Source organism: Argiope bruennichi, chromosome 3 (assembly GCF_947563725.1).
Source record: "Argiope bruennichi chromosome 3, qqArgBrue1.1, whole genome shotgun sequence".
Lineage (NCBI taxonomy): Eukaryota > Metazoa > Arthropoda > Arachnida > Araneae > Araneidae > Argiope > Argiope bruennichi.
Window position 1 is genome coordinate 145,133,780 of NC_079153.1, and position 26,365 is coordinate 145,160,144.

The window sequence follows — 26,365 nt, forward strand, 5'->3', positions numbered from 1 at the left end:
TTATTAAATCATGATGGTGGGTAAACACGACGACAAAATATCTCCAGTCATAGAAAAGAGCTTTTATACGAATCATACAACTTTCGTACTTTCGCAGTAATACGTAAAAATCTACAGATTTGTTCTCAATACCAATTCCAAGGTTTATTCCTGAAGCAACAGATGTGCTTATCTTATTGAGATTTCTGTTGCGACACTCACGAAATGGCTCGCCTCATGGCACTTTCACTCGTTCGCGGAATTCTTTGATCATTAATAAGTTATCCAATAGTATGATCCCCTTTCAAAGCTCCTCCCACCATTGATTTAAGACACGGCACAAAAATAAATGCCATGACACATTTTTTTCCCTGAATTGCGAATGATCTACAGATACATGTGTTATGTATCGGTTCAATGAATAATGCATTCATCTCTTAGCTATCATTAATGAACTTGAATAAAATTTCAGATTGAATTGGAACAAGTAATCGGTTTTTAGTGTGTCAAATAACATTTCGGAAGACAGTCGAACACATTGACTGACTCACAACACTTGGGAAGCTTTTATGATAGACGTACAAATGATAGAATGGCGCAAAAAGTATTTTCAGCCTTAGTGTAGTTCGATTTTATTGTAATAGCGTAATATTATTAAGTTTATATTTAGCTGTTATGGTTTTGAATATTTTTGTAATTTGAATATTTTCAACGTAATGAACTCATTTAATGGAAAAAGGAGTTTTAGTTACCAATTCTTGTGTTTTCAGGAATTACAAAATGCTTTTTACAGCTAAAGATTCAGAAGATATTAATTTTATCACATAGGATAATTCAAAACAACTACATCGATTACAAATGAGTATAAATTCCGACAATAAAAAAAAATCGAACATGATGTAGCATTTAACCAAACTGTCAATACGAAGATATGTTTATGCTCTTTCTGAAGATAAATATACCCATTTCCTAATTAAAAACTGTTGTTTACAAGTATTGCATACATATCTTTCCAATATTTCCTGCGAAGTCTCACTCTTCACCAATGGGTTATTATGTCTTCGGTCTGTCGAAAAAGAGCTCTTTCTAAGTACAAACCCACCACTATGGATGGAATCTGGTGGAAGAGAAATGAAAACCTTTATCCCTGAGAATTTTGCGAAAAGCCCTTCTGTCACGATGCAGGCTTAGTAGTCCAAAAAAAGTCTATCCGATCGAAACATTTAGAAAAATAATCTTTACATTTTAAATATTAATGAAATGCCCCGAAATCGATCGTTTTAAAAATGTGTAACTACCTTCTGAAGCAGCTGATCGCTAGTCCATTGCAATATTATGTGAATATTTATCTGTACATACCTTCAGTCACACCAAAGAGACGGAGAGTTTAAGATACATCTCAATGAAATGAATGACATAATAAGCCAAATCATAATAATATAAACAGCCTGTGGATACGAAAGTGCCCCAGCGGGCTTCACAATGTCTGGAATGAAGCAGAAAATATTGTTCGTGCGACCAAAGATAGTCACATAGAACAATTATTATCACTCTAAATAACAATTAATTTTTTTTCTGCATTGCGTTCAACTTTTGTGTTCAAAATTTTTCTCTCTGCCATTGCTTAGAAAGAAGTTGTAGCCGTTTATAATCCTCGCAATTGCGTAGAATAATCAGGCATTTGCTAAAATCCTTCCTTTGATTAAAAAAATAACTAAGCAAAATGTATCACACTTGAATATGCAGGCGTCCTGGCATAGGAATAGCGCGTCTTCCCCTTTTTCTGGGCGTCCTCGGTTCGAGTCCCAGTTGTTCTTTCTTTGTTCAATCTGTGAGTTGTGCGAATGTGCCCTTCTGTAAAAAGGGGTTGTGCAAGAGAATGAGTGTTGCGTGAGTGGCAAAGTCGTACTCATGGCTATAGTTGGAGCTACTAAAATAAGATACGCAAACCCTATCGTCTTCGTAACAGCGGGCATGTCTAAGTGCCATAAGAAAGAACAACACACTTGTATATGATATATTTAAGTAAAAATTACTAAAATTTATCTACCGAGTGACTCATTTGTAAAATGTTTTTTACTAATTTGAAGTAAAAACATTTTGAACTCTCAATTTTTAATTTGGATTAATGATGAGAATATGTGGTACTGGGAAGTTTTATGTAAGGCAAAGTTTCAAAGGTTTTATGTTGGCTATATTTAGGATGGAAGAAATTATTTCTAAAGGATCATTTATGGAATAGATGATTGATTGATGTGCATTTAAATAGAAGAAATAGAAAGATACAAAATTTCAGAGAGAAACCTTCAGTTAGGAAATGAAAAATGTTGCATTTTTGAACTACAATTATCTGCCCCTAATTGTAGTTCGAAACCGTAACAGCAAATCAACTGAGGGTCTGATAACAAAGTGAAGGAATAACGGCTTTAAAAAAATCAAAATTTTTGAATAAAATATTACAAAATTGTATAGATAAGTTTACTATTTATAATAATACAAAATGTGTGCACCGTTTATTATGTACGGCATGCAGTGGAATTTTATTTCATTTTAAAACTCCCCATTTGTCCATTTGAAAATATTGAATTATTGAAAGGATAGCCCAGGAGAAATGATGAGTTATGGAGAAATGTTGAATCAAATTTTAAACCCACCCTTAAGTTAGTTCACGTGATGTCACAGTAAAATGGCAAATTTTAACATCCATGTTCACGCTGTGTTGTGATATCATGTGCTTTTAAGTTCCGCATGAAACTTAAAGGTATTCAAAAAATTAAAGGGGCCCCACGCATGTGGTGTGGAATGACTCATTTGAGTCCATAAGCACGGAAAATTGAATCACGTGTTCCTTTGAAAGTCGATGCAGGTTTTCACCTTAAGTGTTAATCCTTTCTACCATACCTGCAAAAATTCTTGTATGGACCTATGAGTTTTGTCTTAGATTTTGTTCCTATTATTAGGTCTAGGCTCAGCCACATATAAAAGTGTTCACAATTTTATAAGTATTTTACACATGAAGTTGCGAAAGAAGAAATAAATAACCTTTCAGAGCAGATTGCAGCATCACTGACTAACTAATTTTTATACGAAGTTTGCTGGAGCTGCTGACTTGAGAATTAGCCAGCCAATTGTTAAAAAAAAAGTTTAATCTTTCTGATCTGTAAGCCGGTTTAAAAACGTAAAGAAAAATACCCATGAATAATGTTTGAAACTTAAGCGATTCTTATTTCATTTTGAATAAATGTGGGTATTGGCCCATGGTAATTAAACAGGCTGAGCTGCTAGGCGTAAAATCTTTGTGGCGGGACCGGAGGCGTATCTACATGATATTGCGCCTTGGACAAATATCAAAACAACGTTCCATCCCAACCTTGTAACTACAATTCTTTTATTACCTCTCTCCTCTCCAACATGAGTGAAAAGTCTCAGTAAACCTCAGCCTATTGAAGTTAAGCATCAATAATTATATACAGAAACATTTGTGAACAAATAGGGCTCAGCAGCTGATCAATATATTTTAATTATTCAAACAGATTAATTGAACTGCTTATAAAAACTATGTCCACAGCAAGCTTATTTCTGTCCTGACTGCTCACCGATTTTATACTTTTCTAATATTTGTGATATTTTTCACACAAATATCTCATCACAATTTTTATTTAATTTTTTTAGTGGTTTAAAAAGTTAGTATTTCAAATATTTTCTCAGCAAGATTAGCAAACTTTCATTAAAATCTTTCGAAATAATTTTAAAATTTCTTAATAATTTCTATGTTTTATTATAATGATGTTTTTAATTAAAGAGACATCTGCATTTAATACTTATTATATAGTTTTATTTATTAATACTGAGAACAGAAATTTTCCTTTTTTGTCTACCTGTCACTTGCTGCATTACAGGATAAATTGATAGAATTAAAGCTATTAAATTTGGAGACATAAATTTAAAGAAATTTTTCGACAGTTGAATTAGTCTTAATTAATGAAAAATGAAGGAAAATTTCGATAGTTAGTGATAAATTTTGAAAATTTTTAGTCAAGGTTAAACATTTATCTTCTCAATGATATATGCAATTACCCCCCCCCCCCCCGAATTGTAATAATTTTGAAAAAAAAATCTTAGTATGATTTGTATCGGTAGTTCCATTTGTTAAAATTTAAATAAAACCTAATTTTTCTGTTCATCAAATCTTGAAAGAGTTTTTTTCCTTTCGTTGTCGAAGGGTATTGCGTATGTGTTAACCTTTTAAATCAAGAAGTTTACTTTAACCTTAAGCAGTGAAAAGGCAGAAAATAATTTCATACCTTACCAATAATAAATTCTCTCTTGTCTTAAAAGTAAGGTAATATTTAGTTCAGGATTAGATTTTTCATGTCGATATCTTTGGAACTTCTAAAACTAGAGAGGTTTTTAATTATGCATATATAGTATTCAAATAATTAGTCAAACAACTCATTTACAATAATACAATCACATTTAACTCCAGAACAAACAAAAGTTTAGTAGAAATTTTCATTTATTCAAACTTAATGGATAATTCTTAGTTTTATTTTTTAATGCAGCATATTAACTCAATGTTATCATTTAATTTCAAAGAAATATCTTTGAATTTTTCTAATGTCTTAAGTTCAGGTGATTTCTTATATAAATAAAAATATAAATGGTTATTCTTTTTATATATATATATATATATATATTTTCAATGATTTTGATACCGAATACTGAGTTATTATCTTAAATTGAACGCAATGAAAAGTAATTATCTGAATAATAGTGAGAGGCGTTAATCTAAAGTTTCTTTTTTGGTTTTTTTATGCCCAATTAAATAAATGCATTCCAGCTCAATAAGTAGAAAAATATCCAATTAATAGCTCTTTTCTCTGCTCATGTCTCTTCCATCACACAAAAGTTTTTTTCTTATCATTTCTTTATAAGGTACTTTTATTATGAATGATTTTTATTACTGGCTCTTCTTATTCGGCTTCATTTATAACAATTCTAAGCAATCTATTTGGAATTTTGGATTGATGAGATAATTGGTGAGCAGAAACATGATTTTTCACGATTATTTCTATTGAGTCAAATTTATCAAATACTGCTCGCATCATTAGCCTTATACTATATTATATATTTGCCTTCTCATCAATAAAAATATTTTCAAACTTTTTTGACCCGCTTGTCTGCTTCAGAAAGTAAGTTTGCGAACGAAATCTAATTATATAAATAGGAATATTAAAATGAGTTCGTTTTTAAGAAAATTTATTTTAATCCTGGGAAATAAGTTAAAAAATACGTTTTAAATACGAGTAAATGATTCAACCTTTTTGCACCCCTTGGTTAAGGCACTCAGGGCAAGTGCCCTTGCTTGCCCCACCCTAGTTACGCCATTTTGTGGGACCCCCAAAGTTGCTATTTCTTAAAGTAGCAGTGACATTAAGTAGATGAATTATGTCTACTTAATGTAACTGTAACTTACTGTAGATTGACTTATCATAGAAGAAAAGAAGGTACTGCAATTATCTAAATTAGATCTTAAAACTGTAACCGTTCATAAACGTACCTAAATCAGAAGTATTTATTCGACCTCAAAATTTCAAACTAAGTATTAAATAAGTTGTAAAACCCTAAAATAAAAAAAAGCTTGATTTTTGTGTAAGTTTTAAAGATGAAGTTGTTTCGCTGAATAATTCACAAATTTAATAGAACCATATGCGACGGGAATAGAGTCGATTTTCTTTTGTTCACTGCTCAAGGCGTTATTCTGCACATTACAAAGTCATTAAGAATCGTGTCAAACTCTTTATAGATATATTTTTAGGCCCCTTTCTCTGAAACAAAAGCACTGCATGACAAGACTACAGTTTTCTTTTATTTCTTTTCGGAAGTTCATTTCACCTTTAATGGCTCGTTCATATATAGATTTCAGATTTTGTTCATCACATGCAAATACATAAAATAAATGTGAAGTATGTTTAAAACAATTCTGAAAATGCTACTGTAAATTTACGTTTAGGGTTTAAGCTTTACTGTAAGGAAATTTTTGCATTCGTCTGTCTCTAACCAAAACAACGATAGAAGCTGTTACACTTAAAAGTAACGAGTTTTAGCTCTGCTCGGTCACTTCAGTTGTTTTAAATCCTTCATTGCAAGTATAATATTGTAGAAATGTCGCTAATAGCATTCTGACTATATGTGCCATAGCAATATGAACGAGGTTAGTAAAATTTTGGTTTTAATATCAGTAATATTTAATATCTTGAAGTTCAATTTTGCTTTCTTGAGTTTTAAACTTCCAAAAGCTAACCAGTATTTTTGAGAAATGTGACTTTTTTTCCTACATGATATGGATTTTTTTTTTGTTTCTATTGCAACAATTTACATAGGAACTCATTTCATTGTGGTGTAAAATGGCATGATTTTCAAATTTACAAGCTATATTATCATTCATCCAGTTCTATATAAACTTAATTTTTTTAAATTCAGATATGCTTTAAATGGATGACTTACTGATTCGTTGGTTATTTTCATTTTTTTTATTTTCTTTGTGCAATTAAAACATTATGTTAAAGGGTACTTTGCATCCATTAGAAATGTCGCGATTCCATAGCATCTGTACCTAGTTGGCTTAACAAATCGCCTCTCCACGTTGAGAGCCCATCAAAAATATTTAAACGTGGTAAGTAAATGGCAGGTAAAGAATACCGTTTCGTTTGAGATCGACATGTAAAATGAGTATGCTATGAATTAAAAAGCTTCATTCGAAATAAATAAAGGATCTGAAGTAAATAGTAGCCATTGCCAAGCCTCTTTGCGGGTACTGAATCCATTGAAATCTTATCGAAATGTAATGAGAAAATATTCATTATGCCAATTTATTCTCATCCTTTAAAAATAATTTAGCGATATCCTTTTCGAAAAATTTTTATTCAAAGGGCGGGGGACGTGAGGAGAAAAAATGTCAGTCATCAAAAATGCATACTGCTCTGATATTGTAACCCATCAAGATTTATCTATCTTTATTTACGTTTTGTACGCAATACAATAACAGCACAATATAATTCAAATATCATTTTCTAAGACACAGGCTGAAAAATTTGCAATGCAGTTTTCATATTGCTTTTTTAATGTTTTCTAATCGAAGAAAAAATTGAATTGAATTATATTGCTAAACTAAGCTTTTTCATTATAATAAAATGTCTATCATTTTCTAAGACACAGGCTGAAAAATTTGCAATGCAGTTTTCATATTGCTTTTTTAATGTTTTCTAATCGAAGAAAAAATTGAATTGAATTATATTGCTAAACTAAGCTTTTTCATTGTAATAAAATGTAAACGTATCAGATATTTTTTATAAAATGCGGAAAGAAATATATAAGAGAAAATATTATTTTTGATAAGATTAATGCTGAGAATGGGCCTATTTCGATGAATCAAGCGTTATTTTTCATTTATTTCAAGTATAAGTGAGGTTTAAAAGTCACCAGTATTTTATGTTTATTTTTAATTAATAGAATGACTGAAAATCAAATTTCATAAACGTTTGATGTATTGAAATGATATAAAAGTTTAATTACTTTTACGGAAATGTACTCATATTCATTTTTTCTTTTCAATTGAAAATGTTATTCGTTGCATTTTTAAAACTCAATCGTGAGACATCTGTCACTTGAAATATCTTAAACCCCGTTCCTTTTTTTATCTCGAATATTATACAGCGCAAAAAATACTTTTTTATGAATGAATAATACAAATTAAAACAAATGATTAAAGGAGTGCCATTTTCCTTTAATCGTAGGCATTCATTCGTTTTAATTTTTTTATATCACTAAAAACGCAATGGATTGTTAGCGACACACGTATCACAGTTTGAGAAATTCTGTCATACAGCATTCGTCTTAATTTATTTCTCTTTGTAGTGACAGAAATAATTGAGTCTTTTTCCTTTTCAGTGATTTGGGCTCGAATTTATTTTTGCACAATACCTATAATTTGAAACTAAGAATTTTAAAAGTTTCTGATTTTCATAATTATATTATTCACGCTTTGTGTATATTGTGAGGTTGTTTAAAAATCGCTGCCGATTTTTAGACTTCCTTGAAAGATTTTAAAACAAAGATTATTCAATAATATATGCACTATTTTATTTCGTAAGGATTTGATACGTTTTACAAGTTTCATTATCCTACCCATACAGAATTTTTCGGATTTATCATTAAAAATTTGCTTGAGATAATATTTTCAGTCCCCAGAAAATAAAAACTTTTCAGCTTTAGCGCTTTTGCAAAAAGCCGAATAGATAGTAATTCGAAGCTACCAAGACAGTACCATATGGATCCAAACGCCAACAATTTCCACCGGATGGGCAAAGACACATGCAGTATAGCTTTACTGCAGTTGGCGAATTATCATTCTTTTACGATTGGCCACATATGGAAGCTTATGGTCAATCAATAGTTTTCTTCAAGTTGCCCAATTGGATATTATATTTGAATCAATTAATTGTTTGATTGGGTTATATCAACTCATAATAGAAAATGCCGATCTCAGCAGATTGTAAGGGATAATAATAAAGCCCACAAAAGGTTATTGATTGCATTGGTTGATGATAGAACTCTCGGATACTCTGTGATTGATTTTAAGCAATGTTACTGCACAGCATTCATTTCTCTTCGCCCATTATAATCCGTTTCAAAGATGATTCGTTTTCATTGTGTCTGAGTGCATGGAAGAAATCGATTTAAAGTTCTCTGAAATTGAAAAGGTACTCAAACATCAAAGCGAGTAGCCGGGATTTTCATAAAGGCTCGAATTCGTCACTTCAAATCTATTAGCTATTTTATGAATTAAAATGTGTTGGCTTTTAGGTATTAATTTGTCATAAACTATGGATGGCGTTTACATTTTCTATCCATCTGGATCTCATAAAATGAACTTGCTTACAGCACTAATGCGTGAATAGCATTAATCTTTCTCGCAGCATGAAAAGCTTTCTTGTCCTTGCGGCAATAAAAACCCTTAAAAGTCTAAAATGCCCTCCCCATTCTTATGCTGTCACCATGTAAACACAATCAAACCGATGCTATACAGATATAAATACTGACTTTCGATTTCAGAAAATATCTCATTTTAAAAATGTCAATTCAACGACACTAAATAAAGAAGGATTTTTACAATGCACCCAGGACTTAAAAAAGGTATTAATTTAATTAATAAAGTATCTTTAAAATTATTTTAAATGGCGTCAAGGAGGTATTAATTTAGGTATAAAGATGCCTAAGATTTTTATGCTAAAGATTTTTATGTTTTCTGATTACGAATACATAAATATGAAATCGGAAGAGTTTTTTCCCTTAACTGTGGTGCGGCGTGCACTCAAAGAAGGGAATATTATGCATGTAAATTATTTTTGCATTATCTTTAAAATTTGAGAAATAAAAATAAATGCGTAAAAAAGGGAAGAAAAAATTATTAGTATTTTTCTTTTTTTTTTATCATAAAGTTTTTAAACAAAATAATAAACAAGTAAATAAAGTACAATTTGTCTGAAAAAACTGGTCTAAAGTTAGGTTTTGTCTTCAGTCGCGACCTATTTTTGTTTTGAGCTATAAAAAAAAATGAAATGTCAATTAATGATAAATAAAATAATTCGATTTAAAACCTTGAATGAAATAACCACTAACAAACTCACTCTCAGTTTCTGTTGGAAAATGGGTTCAATTTGAATGCCTGATAGACATCGGACCATCTCATCAAAATTACTTATTTCAGTGACAATGATTATCTACAACAAGTTTAGAGCACACATGTTCGAATAACATTTCTGATAGTAAAAAAAAGTTACTTTGGTACACTTCTGCTTAATTTAAGAAATTTTTATCTGAAATCATCATTAGGCTCATTTCTTTCATTAATAGTCTATGGAAAACCTCTATAAACACATTAGGATTTAGATAATTCGACAAGACAAAATTCGAATTCAATGAATCGCAGTTCTGTTAACTTTATGTCAAATAATAGATTCAATGAATGGTAGAAAAATACTAATTAGCCAATTTCTGCTATTTAATCTACACCAAAATGTAAAATAAAAGAAGTCTCATAAAATAACCATCCAAATATATGCAAAATTTTTGAAAAAAATTATTAAGTGGTTTCAATTATACAGGTGACATATAATGACCGAGCTATCGCCCGCTGCGCAGAGAATCACGATTTAAGGAATGTTATCTCCGGCAGAGAAAGAAACCTCCGATTCCTGCAACCCGCTCTTTGCCACTAAATCATGCATTGACTGCCTGCAGACGATATCTTTAGCATAGGAGAGAGGGAGGAAGGGGAGGAAGAAAAAGCAACCGAAATCCCGAAATCTTCGCAAATCATTCGGTGGCAGGACGAGTGTCTCTTTCTCCACCTTCGGAGCTGCAGTGATTCCGGCGGCAGAGGAAGTGATCAGACGATTATTTCTTCATCTTCTTCCCTTCGGCAGGGGAAATATCGTTTTATTTCTTCGGTGTTCTATAGACGAGAATGTCAGGTGTGTGGTTCGTGGTTAGCATCCCTACAGCTTCGTTTGAGAGGAAACTCACGCACCCGGATGAGTATAAAGACAAGAAAGTGCATCGTGAGGGTAAGTTGCTTCATTCATTTATTTATTTTTATTTGCAAAGATATTTTTTTGACCAAATAAAAAAAAAAGGATTTGACTTCCGCTCTGGCTCGAAAATTTATAAATCAATGGCAGCTGTGAAAAAATTGAAAAATTGCAAGGAGAGTATGCAACAGAATTAGAATCACCCGGGAAATATTAAAGTGAAGGCGCCAATAAAAGGTTGATGAGATTTCGGAAAAATCTGTTTTTGAATCGGTTTCGTGAATTTCTGTCATTGAATCAAATAATTTTCTCCGTACAATATTTTAAACAACTTTTATAACATTTTAGTAAAATTCAAGAATATTTTCTTTTCAAATTAATGACAATTATAAAATTAAAATTTGTTATTTTTTAAGAAACAGTCACCCTGAGTTCGTACCTAATTTATTTTTTGAAAGGGCTACGAAATAAAATTTTATTTCTTTTGTACTCATAAAAAAACATTCATTTTTTAAAAGAGTTTTTTTCTTGCCTTTTTTACTGTGAGAAATGCACTTTTATGGATTTTCTTTTATTTTATTTCATCTTAATTTAATAATCATTTTGTTTCATGATAGATTTATGAATTAAATAAGAGCAGCATTTTTGAGCTCTTATGTTCTAAGTTACATTTTAACAGAACTACTACTACTCTTACAGCAGGGTAATTTTCGTTAATTATATCCTAATTTTTAAAATCAAAGATCGATAATATTTAATTCGAATGTTGATTTGAAGAATCGACAGCATTTAATTATATATTTTAAAATATTTTTGAACATGAAAATACACAAACGTTCTTCCAGTTTCATGAAACGCTAGAAAACTTTTTTTAAACTAGAAATTTTTTTTTCGAAAAAACGCTTTTAAAGGAATCGTCATAATTAATATTTTATGTATGCTTTGTAATTTTGCGCGTTCTGATATGAATGTAAGTTTTACTTCTTCATATCTTGATTCCCAACAGAATTCTAAAAAATACCTTGAATTTTTGCTTTCGATCAGTTTAAAATCTCATATGATTAGAAAATTTAAAAATTAAAGAATAAATAGAGAGGCAATGGAATTTAGGTGCAATAATTGACCCAAAGCTAGCTTGTCAACAGAGAGCTTTCTTTTAATCTTTTGTGAAAAAAACTTAGCTGCAGATAAACAAGGCATTTAATTTAAAAGGACGCGTAATTGCGCGTTTCAAACGTGTATGTTTTTAAGGCATTGCATTATCTGCAATTCATTTGTATAGAGCCAAGAAAGCCACGAGTTGGCAGCAAAAATGGACAGCAAAATTTCAGATAATAGTTGTTTCTAACTATTCATCTTAGATTAAATTTTTTTTTGATAAGGGTAGGTTTTTTTTTTATTTTGATTTTTTTCCGAAAAAAAATGCTGCTTTGTAATTTGTGTTTATTTTAAAATGGTTTAATTATAAATCACTGGCATGCTTCTTTTAGCGAAGTCTTTAAAACATTTACAAAACTATGTAGAATATAATCAACAATTTAGCCATATTTTAGAAAATTGGGACATATGAATGGGCAAGCATTATGACCAATCTAAATCATAAACTGCCAGCTTCAAGAACTGGGTAAAAGTATGCGCTCATTCTTTACAATCAGCACCCTAGAGTTCATTCCTCAAACACTATTCTGTTTGAGAAATTATAACTGTTTTTCAGCTAGTCTGTAAACTAGTTTAGAATCGTTTAGTCTTGCGGTCTGCGAAGTCCGAAGTCTGAAGTCCGAACAAAGGACGCTTCGTTCATTGACTTGTTATTGTTGTATATTTTGATCATTCATTTGGGCCCAACTTTTCTTCAAAATCTCAACCCTATATAGATTCCCGAGTTTAAAATAGTTTTCTTTCACTAAACGCATTTGTACCAGATTGTTTTTTTATTTTTGATACTAGGTATGATTTTTAATAGGTCAATTCTGGAATAATCGATGCATATTCAGAGATAATTTAAATAGCTTGCAGCTTTAGACAGGACGCATAATGAGCCCCTTATATTAAAAAATTGTTAGCTAATTTCATATTTTGAATTTAATCAAAATGCTGATTACTTATTTTAATAATTTTATGATAACTTATAAGTTAATTAATTTATTTATTATTACTCAAAACGTCGCAGCACCATTCTTTGTACTTTAAACTGGGAGAATTTTACAACATTTTTTCTTTTCTTTTCATTGCCTTGTAAACTAGCAATATAATAAAATATTGTAAAACAATCATAAACCATTAGCATCATTATCTAGTTTCATATTTAAATAAAATATGGCAATGTAAGTAAATATTTATGTATTAAAAAATGTTAAAAAAATAAGTAAACAGCGTTCATAGTCACTCTTTAAAAGAGGCAACTTTTCCAACTGCTTTAAAATGAGTGAAAATTCCCCAAAAAAAAACAGGATTATTTGAATCGTGAAAGCATTTTATGTATTAGTATTAACAATTTGATACTAATATATAAAATAATATATAAAAAATAAATGTTTGTAAAGAAAGATATGCAAAAAATATTCAAAACACAAAAATCGGAATTTTCAAAATTCACAAGCGTTTAAGTCTCATTTTTTTGTTGCAATTCGTCAGAAAAGGTAAATTTCTCACAGTTTTCATTGTAAGGAGGGTCAGTTATATTCATGATATTTTGTATATTCAGTAACGCTTCCTCCTGCACATTTTGAAAGTAAAACGTTTCCCTTCTGTATTAAGACTCTGCATCATCGTAGAATTGTGTGAGTTTATCAACAAAATACTTAAAATTCTATTCTTCCAAAGAACTTTATCACAATAAACATTCCAATCTTTAGTTTTGAAGAACCATTTCTTGATCACTATGAACTTCAACTGCTTACAGTGGAACCTCGCTTAACGTGCATAATTCGTTCTCCAAACTTGGTCCATAGGAATCCATGCATAATAGGAAAATGCATTCTATTCTAAAATACTACTCGAAAAATTTATAAAAATGTAATTTATCATTTATGATGCATTCTTTTTAAAAATTGTTCAAAGACATTTGACTTGAGGCTTCAATTCAATGCTTCTCAGCGTAAGATACAATCATTTCCCATGCTTTCCTCATCGCTCTTATTTCACTGGAAAATTGTTATTTCTTGACTAAATCTTCACCGCAATTTTTTGCTGCAACGTAGAACGTAGCTAAATGAGCTATTCGGTAGTTCTGGTTATGTTCTTCTACCATTTCACGGAGCTAGATGTTGATGTCATTGCTTCCATCTACATCTAGCCCCATAATCTTGGCCAGAGACAAAATCTCGTTGATTAAGGTCCACAAGTATGCTGAAACCCCTAGAGAGTCATGTTTGACAACGCTATCTGACCAAAACTTCTTCCATATAAATATAAAGATTCTCTTCAAACAAGCTCTTAATACAAACCGATCTAGCTTATGACGTCACAGTGTTTTCCCGAAACTTGTTCTTTGAATATCTCGCTAAACGAGACCCTGTTTTACATTTTGTTTTGCTTATTATGCCAATCATTCGTTAAGCGAACTTTGAGTATTCATTTCTTCTGTTATGGTCATTCCTCTGATTGCTTTTCATTTACGAGTCCCGCATCCCTTACTTGTTATGATGCAGAAGTACTTAGAAGGGATTGGCCTTTTCAAGCTAACTGTAAAACTGTGGACTTTGTTTTCCAATAAATCCAAGAAATCTTTCAGGGAGTGAATCAAGTGGCGATCCTTAGCCTGCACAATTAAGAAGTTGTTGGATGATCTCATTTTCCTCACCACTGTTCAATAAAGTCTGGCTTTTTCGTTTTTCGAATGAAGACACATGACCTTCATTCCCAGTGATTCTTCGTGGAATCTTATAGCTTAGAAATGCTCTTTCACTCTTCATTTCTTTATTAACCGAAGTAGAGACAGCTATTTTCAAAATAGGATCATTATATTTTTGGTATAATTTCAGATTTCGATTTCCCGGTTTCTTTGTAATTTATTTTATCATTTGAAATTTTACAAGACAAATATGGAAAACATACGATTTTAAAAACGTATTTAAGAATTAGAGAAAAAGGCAAAATCGTAGATTGACAAAGTTATTCCATTTTCACCCAGTTTATTCTTCTTTACCAAGTTATATTATTAAACAGGAATGTAACAAAAAAATGTAAACATAAATGCGATTCGGAAGAGGAGTTTTTGCTTATGTTTGAAGTAATGAGCTTGAATATTAAAAAAACATGTTCAACAAGTTGAAAACAAAAGTAAGTATTAATATTATTCCGATATTTTATTATTCATAGAATATCCAGTTTTAATAAATTTATTTATTTGAAAGTTTTCCTTAATTTCGTCATTTTAATCTGACTGCCTGTGGCACCTTCAAACCCAAACGCCCTGAGCAGTTGTCTAGGAAGAAATGATGCGTATAAAGAAAGGCTTGACAGACGGGAAGAATGATTTTCTTGAATACTTTTCCATCCACGCTAACCTATAAAAACATGCATTCTACAGGCATACCTATCACTTCTATTAAAGCGATAAGCATAAATATCTACATATGTAAAACACTGACGTAATTAATAAAAATGGACATTCTATTCCCCAATAAAGGCATTGTACAATTGTAACTATTTGAATTTTGCAAAGAAAATAACCAAATTATTTCTGTTTATAATTAATTATTAATGAACTCCTCATTTTTTAACAAGAAGACGTAATTTGAGTTTGTTTAAATTTATTCACTCTTGTTATTTCTTATAGAAGTTCTCAAATTTCATAAAAATTAATCTATTGTTATTGTAATGATTATAATATTCCACATAATCATAAATGGAATAAACATTTTAATATCAAAACTTTATTAGATAAGGTATTTTATATTAATTTTTTGATATATTTTATATCTTGTATTTATTCCTTGCACTTACAAAGACGAAAAATTTCAGATAATTTTAATGTTTCAGGAAATACTGATTAATATTTTAATTTACCACGCATTTTATCATTATAAATTTATGAATTTTTTTATTTATTATTTAAATGAAAAGGAGAAGACAATCAAATAAAATTTTGAAGCAATTCATTTCGATTTACTTGAATGTAGAAACGAGAAAATAAAGTTTTGTAAGAATTTCGATTTACTTGAATGCAGAAATTGAAAACAAAAGTTTTGTAAGAATTTCTATTCATCAACAAACATATTCTATAACTATAAAAAGAATAAATAAATAAATAAATAAATAAAAATTTGAATATAATTAATTTTTAAGTTAGTTTTCAAATGTTTGATATTTTCAAAGAAGATAAGAAATTTTATGTGACTTTTTTTTCTTAAAATATTCGTGATTGTTTCTATATGACTTCAGTTATATGAACAATCGTGATTTGTCAAGCAATTCCGTTTAAGAGCGTTTTCCTGCATTCTTTCGAAAAAAATTTTTAACTTGTGGGAAGATTAAACAATTCAAAGATTAAACATTTATATTTTATCAGATTTATAAGTATAATTATGTTGTTTTTGATAAATTACACATAGATGGTTTATTACGATTAGTATTTCGTTTTTTTATTTATTAATTCATTCAATGTATTTAGTTAAAATACATTGAATACCGCACCTCCCTAATTTAACCCTTAACTGGGGAGGTGCGGTCTGTCAGACCACTAACGATGAACGGTCACCCCTATTCTATTTTTAGCTGAATCGAATGGATTTACCCTATAGTTTCCTTTGCACTTTTTCAATCGGTTTCAGCGGATGTTTTTTGAAATAATTCAGCTATTTCTTTGAGCGACGTGTGTAAGACCGCACCTCCCTTTTAGTGTTCCAGTATTAAACAAGGCTTAGCAGACGTCGCTACAACTCGATCCTCGAAATATCATAAAACCTATTGATCCTCGTTATGAAGCAGAACTCCAGAAACTTTTAAATGAGGTAGAAATTGTTTTTAGTACTTTTATTTTTATACTTGTACTTAATCTATATGTTTAAAAGCCCTCGAAAATAAATGATGCGATAAAGAAAAGGGCCAATTTTACCCATTGTCAATTTATTTATTTTTCATATAATTGTTGAATTTTCCATTATATTGTTTTCTATATGGAAAAATAAATAGGATTTAAAAAGTAATAAATAATATGGTTTTTCAAGAATATTATTTGTTGTAATTTGAGAAGGAAATGTATGTTCAAACGCAATTACTTTTTTCAATGATAATATATTTCGAAAAAATTCTAAAACATATTTATGTATCATCTGCAGAATATATACTAATACTTTCATTAGAAAATTATATTTGAGTGTAACGAAAATGTGGTCTCGAAGACCGACCTCCCCAGTTAAGTCCTAAATATTCACCTCCCCAGTTAAGGGTTAAATGAATTCATTTTGGTGTGTTTAATTAAAGAAATTCTAATATAAATTTTCGCTTATTAGACTGAATATTTTTAAAGACATCCTATGAACTCATAATTATACGCATAATAATTATTTCTATAATTTCATCAGCTTTCAAATTTCTACTCATGTCACAAGCAGCAAAATGTGAGATGCCTTAAAAAAGCGCAATAATAATGCAAATCAAAGTTATGTAGGATAAATAAATGAAGATTTAAAATGGCGATCTACGACCTGCTTCATTTGTATAACGGGCATATATCCTGTGTACGTGTTTTGATATAACAGAAATCTAAGCAGTCAAAAAGTATTTGTGCAGAACATTAAGTTGTCCGTAAAGCATGGAAGAAAATTGATTTTCTTTTATCAGCGAATGAAATGCCCTGCTTCATTATATGCTCGCAAAATAACGTCATTTCATGCCTGCTTATGAGTAGTAAGTGATAATGATAGGAATCGTAGGCACTTATAAATAAATGCTTTAATAAACAAAAATCAGTTAATATTTCCCTTCTCTCTCTCTGTCGGTAAGATTATAACACTAAAATTCATATTTCTTTGAAACATCAGAAAATGCATTTCATTTTACTTCTTTCGCTCAAACAGCGCTCTGAGTCTTTCAGTGCAGTGGCGATTCACTCTCGGATACAACTTCCAAGGATCGGTTCTTTGCGAAAAGTGACGGAATTTCTCCAGAAATTTTCACAGCAAATGGCTTTTTAGTGAACGAAGTAACAATCAGTTTTAACACGCAAATTGTAAATTTACAGATGCTTTTAAAGTGTCACACACACACAATACTATTGTGTATGTACAGAGAATATTCAAATATTACGCATCTAAATGTAGAGACACCCCCTTCATCTCCCGATGCCATCACGGTATATTAACCCTATTTTGTACTAGGTTTTCTTTCATGGGAAATCTGTTTATGACATCAAAAAGGGGGCTGCTATCGGAAATTTTAAAATTTATACCATTTGAAATAAGTACGCCTTCTCGTGCGAACATTTTAATACATGTTAATAGCTTTAAAAGAGTATTTATAGTTTTCATATACAATGATCGATAGCAACGGAAAGTCAAGGGGGTGCCTATCTCTTCCCATCCAACGTTATTCTAAAAAAATTCAGCTCTTTTTTTTTTTCACGAATTCGTTATCAGGTGCCTATTATTTATTTATTAACTATATATATGAAATCGATTTTATTAAAGGGATTGAACCAATAATTATTATTTAAAATATTAAAACCGTTGTATTGTTATCTAGAGCATACAAATAAATTAGGTTTTAAAATGTTAGCACATTAAGATGTTAAGATAAAAATCGAATACAAAAATTCCTCTTTGTAAACATTTTTTAAGTTAAATGAAATAAAACTGAATAAAGCGTTTGTTATAAATAATAAGAGCATTATTGCTATATTTATTGTCATTTCACTGCGATGAATAGAATTCTTATTTGTCACGTAGTAGTGGAATAGAGACCCCATGAGATTTCGAAACGGAAGGGTCGAGTGGAATTTAGTCCAAGTTTAGTGAAATCTTAGTTTGTTACAAAAATGATATTTGACTGTATCATTCCAAAACATTGTCATTTTTAAAATGATACGAAAATAACTCTGTGCAAGTATGTTTTCCGACAATTGATATGCAAATACATCATGCCAGAGTCTAACCTGGAATCGAGGTTGGGCGATATTTATAAGTTTTTATTTGCACGTCATTCCTTTCCCTGATAATATGATATGAAAGTAAATACGATTATGACTCACAGAAACAGAAAAAAATATTCACACATAGAATGTTTGAATAAAAAATATATCTTTCGGACTTATTTTTTACAAGTTTGTGTGTTGATGAGTTTCTTAATCGAATTTTCAATCATTTTCTAATGGGATTTAATTCTGAGATTTTACATAATGACGTATACGTTCCCTATGAAAATTCAATATTTTCATATTTTCGGAGCTGTTGATGAACAAAAGCATTTAAGTTAACATTCGATTCTACTTGAAGGAGGAGTCATCTGGTAGACATTTTGAGAAACCTGACTAGCATGATTCCATAATGAATGACAAAATAAGTGATGATTTTTTTAGATTTTGGAGTGAAATGAATTTATAATAAAAATAGAACATTTAAAGAATTTTTAGAGTAATAAATTTTAGGATAAATTTATTAAGACAATAAAATTTCGAAATAATTATTTTGGTCTAAATTGACTGGCTGAGATTAAAAGCGATAAAAATGAGGTGCATAAAACAATAAAATAAAGAAAATAAACCACTGAGAAATTCCAAAATTTTCATTTGAATATACAGTTAGTATCGCATTTCTTACGGTTTTGACTACTGGATGTTTGACGAAAATTTACTTTTTTCTATACTCAGAAAAGTGTATTTATTTAGATTTTCCTTTTTTACTGATAATTATTTTATTTGGGTTTCCATGAAAAGAGAAACAAAAATTTGACTTAGCAGCATTTTCAATGCTAATCAGTCGAAGTATCCAACAATGCAGTTGCCATGTGTCCAAGGAAAATACTTTTGAAATTGCATATTGTGTAGACATTTTGACCGAACGATGAGGGCTGAATATATTCAATTCCTCGTGATAATAATTTTCCCATTCTCTTTTCCAGAATTCCATTTTTCATTCTTTTTTGTCTGTTATTGTTCAACTACAAAGAGAATAAAAGAATACAAGTTTTGTAATTGTGGAAAATTCTGTATCGTCGATTTTATTTCCAGTGAAAAATTGCTCTTCATAGAATAAAATTTTGATTTAAAATAATGATTTAAGGCTGCAATAATAAAAAAGGAAATTCTGAACATAAACTGAAATTTTATTTACTTATTATCAATTTCTTATTTAAACAAGCATAGTTCGTCCAAAAACGACATTCCTTAATCGATCATTGATTTGTTTTGTATATTTTTCCTAATTTGTTTCAGATTTTTCACAACAATTTAAAATTAAATTTAAAAAAATAAAAAAATGTATTTTTTAAAATACACCTTTTTTAACTAATAAAAAGTAACTTTTAAAATATTTTAATTATTTTGCATATTTTAGTTTTCAGTTTATAAATCATTACTTTAAAAACAATGAATTCCTGAAATAAGTTTCTATCTCAAATTCAAACAGAAAATGTGTGAAAATATAAGGAAAGTTTCATATTATAGTATGAAACAAAACAAGTTAAACAAATATGTAATAAATATTTTGTAGTTAAAAAAATCAATAGCTTTTCAAACACATGTAAAAAAAAAAGAATACAATTGCCGATGCTTTATGAAACGATTAGAAATGAGTGATTGTCAATTTTTCCAAGAAATTTGTTTGAATTTCCAGTAATCCTTTCTTGAGTTCTAAAATAGACTTTTATAAATTAATATTAATGTTCTTAAATTTTAATAACTATTTTTTACTTTGTGTCTTTGGTGATTAGAATTCTTAACTCTCCACTTTTTAGGACCTATAATTATATCAACTTTCTTTTAATAGAAAGTTAAGAAAACTTTTAAAAAGTTCAGAAAATTAAAACGATGATTAAAAATTTAATTCAATGGTAACGGGAAAAATGAAGAATTAATGATAAAGATTCATTTTTAATTTATGTGCTAAACATATTTCAGTAACCGCCAATAAATAAATATTCGTCTGTTTGATATTGCTGATAGTTTAGAAACCTCTTTATTTACAACTTAAAAGTATTATTCATAGTTTTTGTTAGCCTGAAAAAAATGAAAGTAAGAGAACTTTCTACTATTGTCTTAAACTCAATAAAGACATGACATTACATTGAAAAGAATCCCACTTGACTTAATAAAATTAATTTTAATCCTTTTAGATTTTCTATGAGAAGAAGAGTTCTTTTCATCTAATGATTACGCAATTTGCTTATTCTCTTCTTTAATGATTGCTTTCTTCACATCATTACAGAAACTACGATGGAAATCCCAAACTGGAGAAACATTGCGCGCTGTGATGATGAGTATTAATTGTCAGTAATAGTTTCTTCAACTAGCTTTCAGAATCAATTACTAAAACACCTTTTCTTTTCAGTGGAGGATTTTATATTTTTTGAAAAGGAAATTACAATACCCAAATCGCAATTCAGTTTTGATGAATCCTTAATTCTGAATTAAATTAAATATGTCTTTTGAATAATATGGTTCAGGGTAAATTGCGAAATTGTAAATTTTTTTTTTATTGTAGTGTATTGTTATGAGAGAAATATTTGTCATTTTATCCATAGAAGTAAGCGAAAATTTTGAATACGGTAGATTCTCGCCTATCCGATCTAATAAAAAAAAATTCACATCCTACTAATCCACATTATATAATCATGTATTACAACTTTGCTTCCGCCGTTTTTTTTTCTCCAAAATTTGTAATTCTTTTTTTAAAAATGATTATCTATTCATAATTCAAAATACTGTTCGCCATTAGCTACTACTTTTCCCAACTTTTTGGATATTGTGGGATACTGTCTCTATAAAACGATGGACCTTTTGAAGCGATCCACGAATAGATTCATTTTTGGATTTAGTCATTAGAAAGCCCGACAGTTTGTCAGCGATCGAAGCACATGGTAATCGGAAGGAGCAATATCTGAAAAGTACGGAGGGTAAGGTAATCTATTTTAGAGTTTCCAAGTACGTCTCGCCCGGTATCGAGATATGTAGCCGAGCACTGTAACGCTGGAGGACAACTTTGTCCTGTTTTAGAGGATTTCCTTGTAGGCTAACACTGTTTATCCTTCAATGCATGCCTTAAACGCATCAATTGCGTTCGATACTGATCCCCTGCGATGGTTTTAATCGGTTTCATCAGCTCATAATATATTACACCGAGCTGGTCCTGCCAGATACAGAGCATAACTGTGGTGTCTTGAGAATTCGGTCTGAAGCGTTGAAACAACTCACAGCATGTTCTTCGCTAAGAGTAGACTCACTACAAGTACTTGAGAACATTGAACGTCAACTGCGAGTTTCTTCAAATGGAAGTAGAAAATCCAAGTTTCTAGAAATGACGAGAATTTGGCTCGAAATCTGACATCTTAGATAGAAAATAAATTTATGATGCAAACACAAATTCATTAACGTGTTGCTGTCTTTTGTTGACAGATGTCCAAGCTGGCATTTTTTTTTTCTATTTCGACCAGCACTTACCGCTGAAATTATCTATCGAAAATGCGGCAGAAGCAAGGTTATGCTCACAATATATTTAAATACGTTTTGGAAGAATTAAGAGCATCATTTTCATTAGTGATTTTAGTATTTCAAAAGTACTTCCATTGTATTCATACTGTACAATGGATTTTTCATATCATTTAATTAAATTAGAAATTTTAAAATTTACATTGAAAATTGCACAATATTTTTATTTTGGGATTTCCTTTTTAAAAATTTTTAGTTGTTAAATGTATTACATAAGATAATGCACATAGTATTTAACACCACATCACACTGCCATTTTAGAGCTCATGTGACCACTTTCCGGTTTGGACTAGATGTAAGTGGACTTTATTAAAAAAAAAAAAGAAAAAAAGAAACACTGCAATGAATTGGAAAGAAGCATACAAATGACAAAATACGATTGGCTTATACGAAAAGATCAGAACATATGAAAGTTTAGGGGTCAAACTAGGGTATTTCGTAATGTATGTGAAAGGTTCTAATGGCCATCAAATGTACTCAAAAAGGGAGATAGCCTGCTGACAATGAGAGCGATCAGGGGCCGGAGGTCGCAGAGAGAGAGAGACGCGAAGCAGGAGTACATTGGAAAGTTGCAGATTTTGTTTTTGATCTGAAATGACATGAAAATGGTGAATTTGACTTTTCACGCACAATTAACAATGAATTCCGTATAATTTTCGTTTTTACAATAATAAATGATTTAGACAATATGCTGCCAAGATTATTGTTCAGCACCGGCCATATTATTAATAGCGCGAGAAAGCGTATATTAAGTTCGTGAGGATATAAGTGAAAATAGACTTAAATTATAGTAACTATAAAGAGAGTGGATGATGATAGCAACGATGGTTTGAGAAGTGAGCATTTTACGGAACACTTTCTTGTCCGGCCTTTTCTTCCGCCTCATTAACCAGAGGACCATTTGTATTTCTTTAATATTTCGTTCATAAAAAACGTTTACTATAGTAACTGCTCAATTGAAGGTTTTCTGGCACAGTAAAATACAACAATACATTCTAACTCAATTTTCACTTCTCAAATTTCAGTAATCACTTCACTTCGGATATATAAACAAGCGATTTTCATATTTAACTAACCATTTTTAAAGCTTAAAATAAGGTAATAAGTTTTGAATTTTAGTTAATCCCCTACGTTTATTGCTTTAAGGTCTGTGATGGCAAGGTTTCGGCATTGGAGCCGAAGGGATTCTGTTTCGAAACTCGATACGCCATGGCCCAAACCGATGCAGAAGGGCTAGAGCTGGTGACAGTCCACCACCATCATTTGATCGAGGATCATATTACGAGATCAGATCCAAAATAGTCCGTCATTGTTTCCAGTCGGATGTTAATGTAATTACACTAAACCAAATTAGCTTGGTTACTATATAAAAGAAAAATTCGCAGTTACATTTCAGAATTCTAAAATCCCAGACTTTCTTCACCTACGGTTCACTTGTAAATAAATATTATTTAATATATACACAGTTTCTAAAAATTAAGCCAATGTAAGTAAAGCATCATGTTTGAAACTCTTTGAATTGGCTTTTATTTCACTCAGCAGCAAAGAAACACAACTAATCGGATAATGCACTTGAAATGAGGGTCCATTTCACGACTATTGTGGAAAGGTTTCAGAAATTAGCTTCATCCCTTGCAACGGAGCTTTTCAGTTAACGACTCAATGATAGAGGACCCGAGGCAAAAAAGGTCTTCTGTTTCTGCTTTTAAAATGCCGTCTAATCGAAGGGTTGGCCTCTTTCTTCCAGAATCAAAATGCCGGACCTTGAGCATAGCTGGCTGCATGAATGCACGGGCTTTTATTTTATGAATAATGCACATGAGAGCTTGTTGCTTCGCAGCATACAGCTGCAAAATCAAATACAAAATTTAATTTATCTAAGGCATTGCATCTGTAAACAATCGCATTGACTTGTATACGAATGAACAGACTGACGGATGGTCAAAAGACTCGGCTCAAAATTGGATACGGATTATACACTTTGGATGTTAAGACTCTGAACCAGATTTTGTTCGCTTGCAGCTGGACAGGCAGAGACATTTTGTATTTATGTATTTCTTTCAAAATGGATAGAAATCTCCAAATTTGGTTTTAAGATCTCATACCGAATTTCTAATATCCAGTTTAAAGCTTTTTTTGAATTATATAATATACATATAGATTCACAGATATCATTCCAAAAATGTGCTTTTTGATCTCACGGGGTTTGAAACATGCAGATTCTTCAGAATCTCGAATTCGAATCATTTTGACTTATACTGTCATTTCTCTTCGTATAGCAGGATGAGAGGTAATAAAATTTATTCGTCTCATTATCGTTATCCGATTTTCATTGAAACGTTTGTGACATTGTATTAGGAATGAAATGATTTTAAGTAAGCTGGCTAAATATTACAGAGATGTTTTTGTATTTATAGGCTACGTAAAAGCAGCTTTAAGAAAGCATATACTCATTTTAAAACTAACAGAACTCTATCATAACAACATTTTATGGGGTCCTTAAAAGTAGAAAATATCCAGCTAGCCCCATGCAGGTTTCATTTACATTTTATTCTTCTTAAATTGAAGAAATTGGAGAAAATAAATAAATAAATAAATTATTTCCAAAGATTTAGTCTTCAAATCGTGAGCATTCATCACCCCTTTCAAAATGATTGCAGATAATTACTGACTCAACCATGGACATATCCTTTGTAAGCAATGCATGATATAAATGCGCATAGAGTGATTGTTTTATTTTGTCTTTCAGCAGAAACAGCTGCCACCCTTTTGTTTTTCATCATATTTGCTTATTTTTCCTTATAGAGGATTCGGCTATCAATGGATATGAAAATATCTATTAATAAGTCAGTAAAAAGAAAGAAAAAATAAAAGTGAGAAATACTTAGCAGTATAGATTGACAGCAAAAAAAGAAGCATCCACATTCCTTGAATAACCATAGAAAAGCAGAGCGTTTCATTTAAAAATCAATGTTTATAAAATTAGATTTTAGTTTATTTGCTTATATTAAACTTCTTCAAACTTATTTATTGTTGGCCTTTCATATCGAAAATACTTTTATTTACAGAATGTGTTGATTTATTATTTTACGCCAATTACTTTCATTCAGTTGTGTATGCTTCGTGTTTCGAAATCACGCGAGGTTTATTTCGGAATGAGGTGCTGAGATTTGCCGTTGAAGAATTTCGCCTCTTTTCACTGCCATTCCTTTTATATACAAAGAGAAATGACTGTCACTGCCAATAAAACAAAAATCGAATTCGAAACGCATTTCCACACTTCAGACCTCCCTGAGTCTGAAAAACACATTTTCGGAATTTTGTCTGTCTGTCTTTGAGTACGATCCATCTAAAGCCTTTTGAATGAGATGGATAAAATTTGTTTCTTGCCAAATGTGCAGATTTTTACCTCATTTTGAACGAAATCTGGTCACAGCCGATTATTCGGATAGGAATGAACACCATAATTACAAAAAAAAAGATAAATGAAATGACGTCATCTGTTTTACCATCGAAAGTGTAGATTTGTGTCAAATTGAGAGCAAAATCCATCCAGGGACTGACCGTCTTCCGATCTGCGCTTTTGTGTGTGTGGAAGCGTGATAACTGAAAGAAATAACAAAGAAATTTTTTCACTATGTTTGCATCTAAAGTACAAATGGTTATCAGATTTTGAATTATATATATGTCAAAGGGTTCAATGTCTGTACTTTCGCAGGCATGCCAATTCGATGTCTCAAAAACTCAATGGCATATATAAATGAAATTTGCTATGTTATCTTGGCTCTACAGTTTGGTTGCAGCCGTTCTTTGGTTCTCTATCTCTTATGGTTGCAGGCGCTGGAAAGAAAAAGTTCCAAAATGCATATTCGGTTTTCTGGTACTAATGCGTTAACGTATATCGTAACTTCTAGTCAATTAAATATTTAGATCAAAACCACAAAAGGGTTACTCTGACCCGTCGGAATGCACACGGAAAAATCTGAATGACCGGACCGCTGCAACAGCAACATTGGCGGGTACTATGGTTGAGTCCTAAGGGCCATCACCCGCCACGGTACAACCCTTTCCTAAGAAAGTACTTCTCGTCATTGATAGGATGAGCCAGACCCCTATCTTTTTGTGTACCCATCAGGGTGGAGAGAACCAG

General features: G+C 30.8%; 1 protein-coding gene across 1 annotated transcript in view; it reads left to right on the forward strand.

The window, feature by feature from the left end:
• The first annotated feature begins 10,336 nt into the window (after nucleotides 1-10,336).
• The window catches only part of LOC129963216 (uncharacterized), a 126,211-nt gene continuing 110,182 nt past the window's right edge, over nucleotides 10,337-26,365 (forward strand). The window contains exon 1 of the mRNA XM_056077404.1: nucleotides 10,337-10,607. Within this exon, the coding sequence (XP_055933379.1) occupies nucleotides 10,508-10,607 (100 nt within the window). The 5' untranslated portion in view covers nucleotides 10,337-10,507. The remainder of the gene's footprint in view (nucleotides 10,608-26,365) is intronic.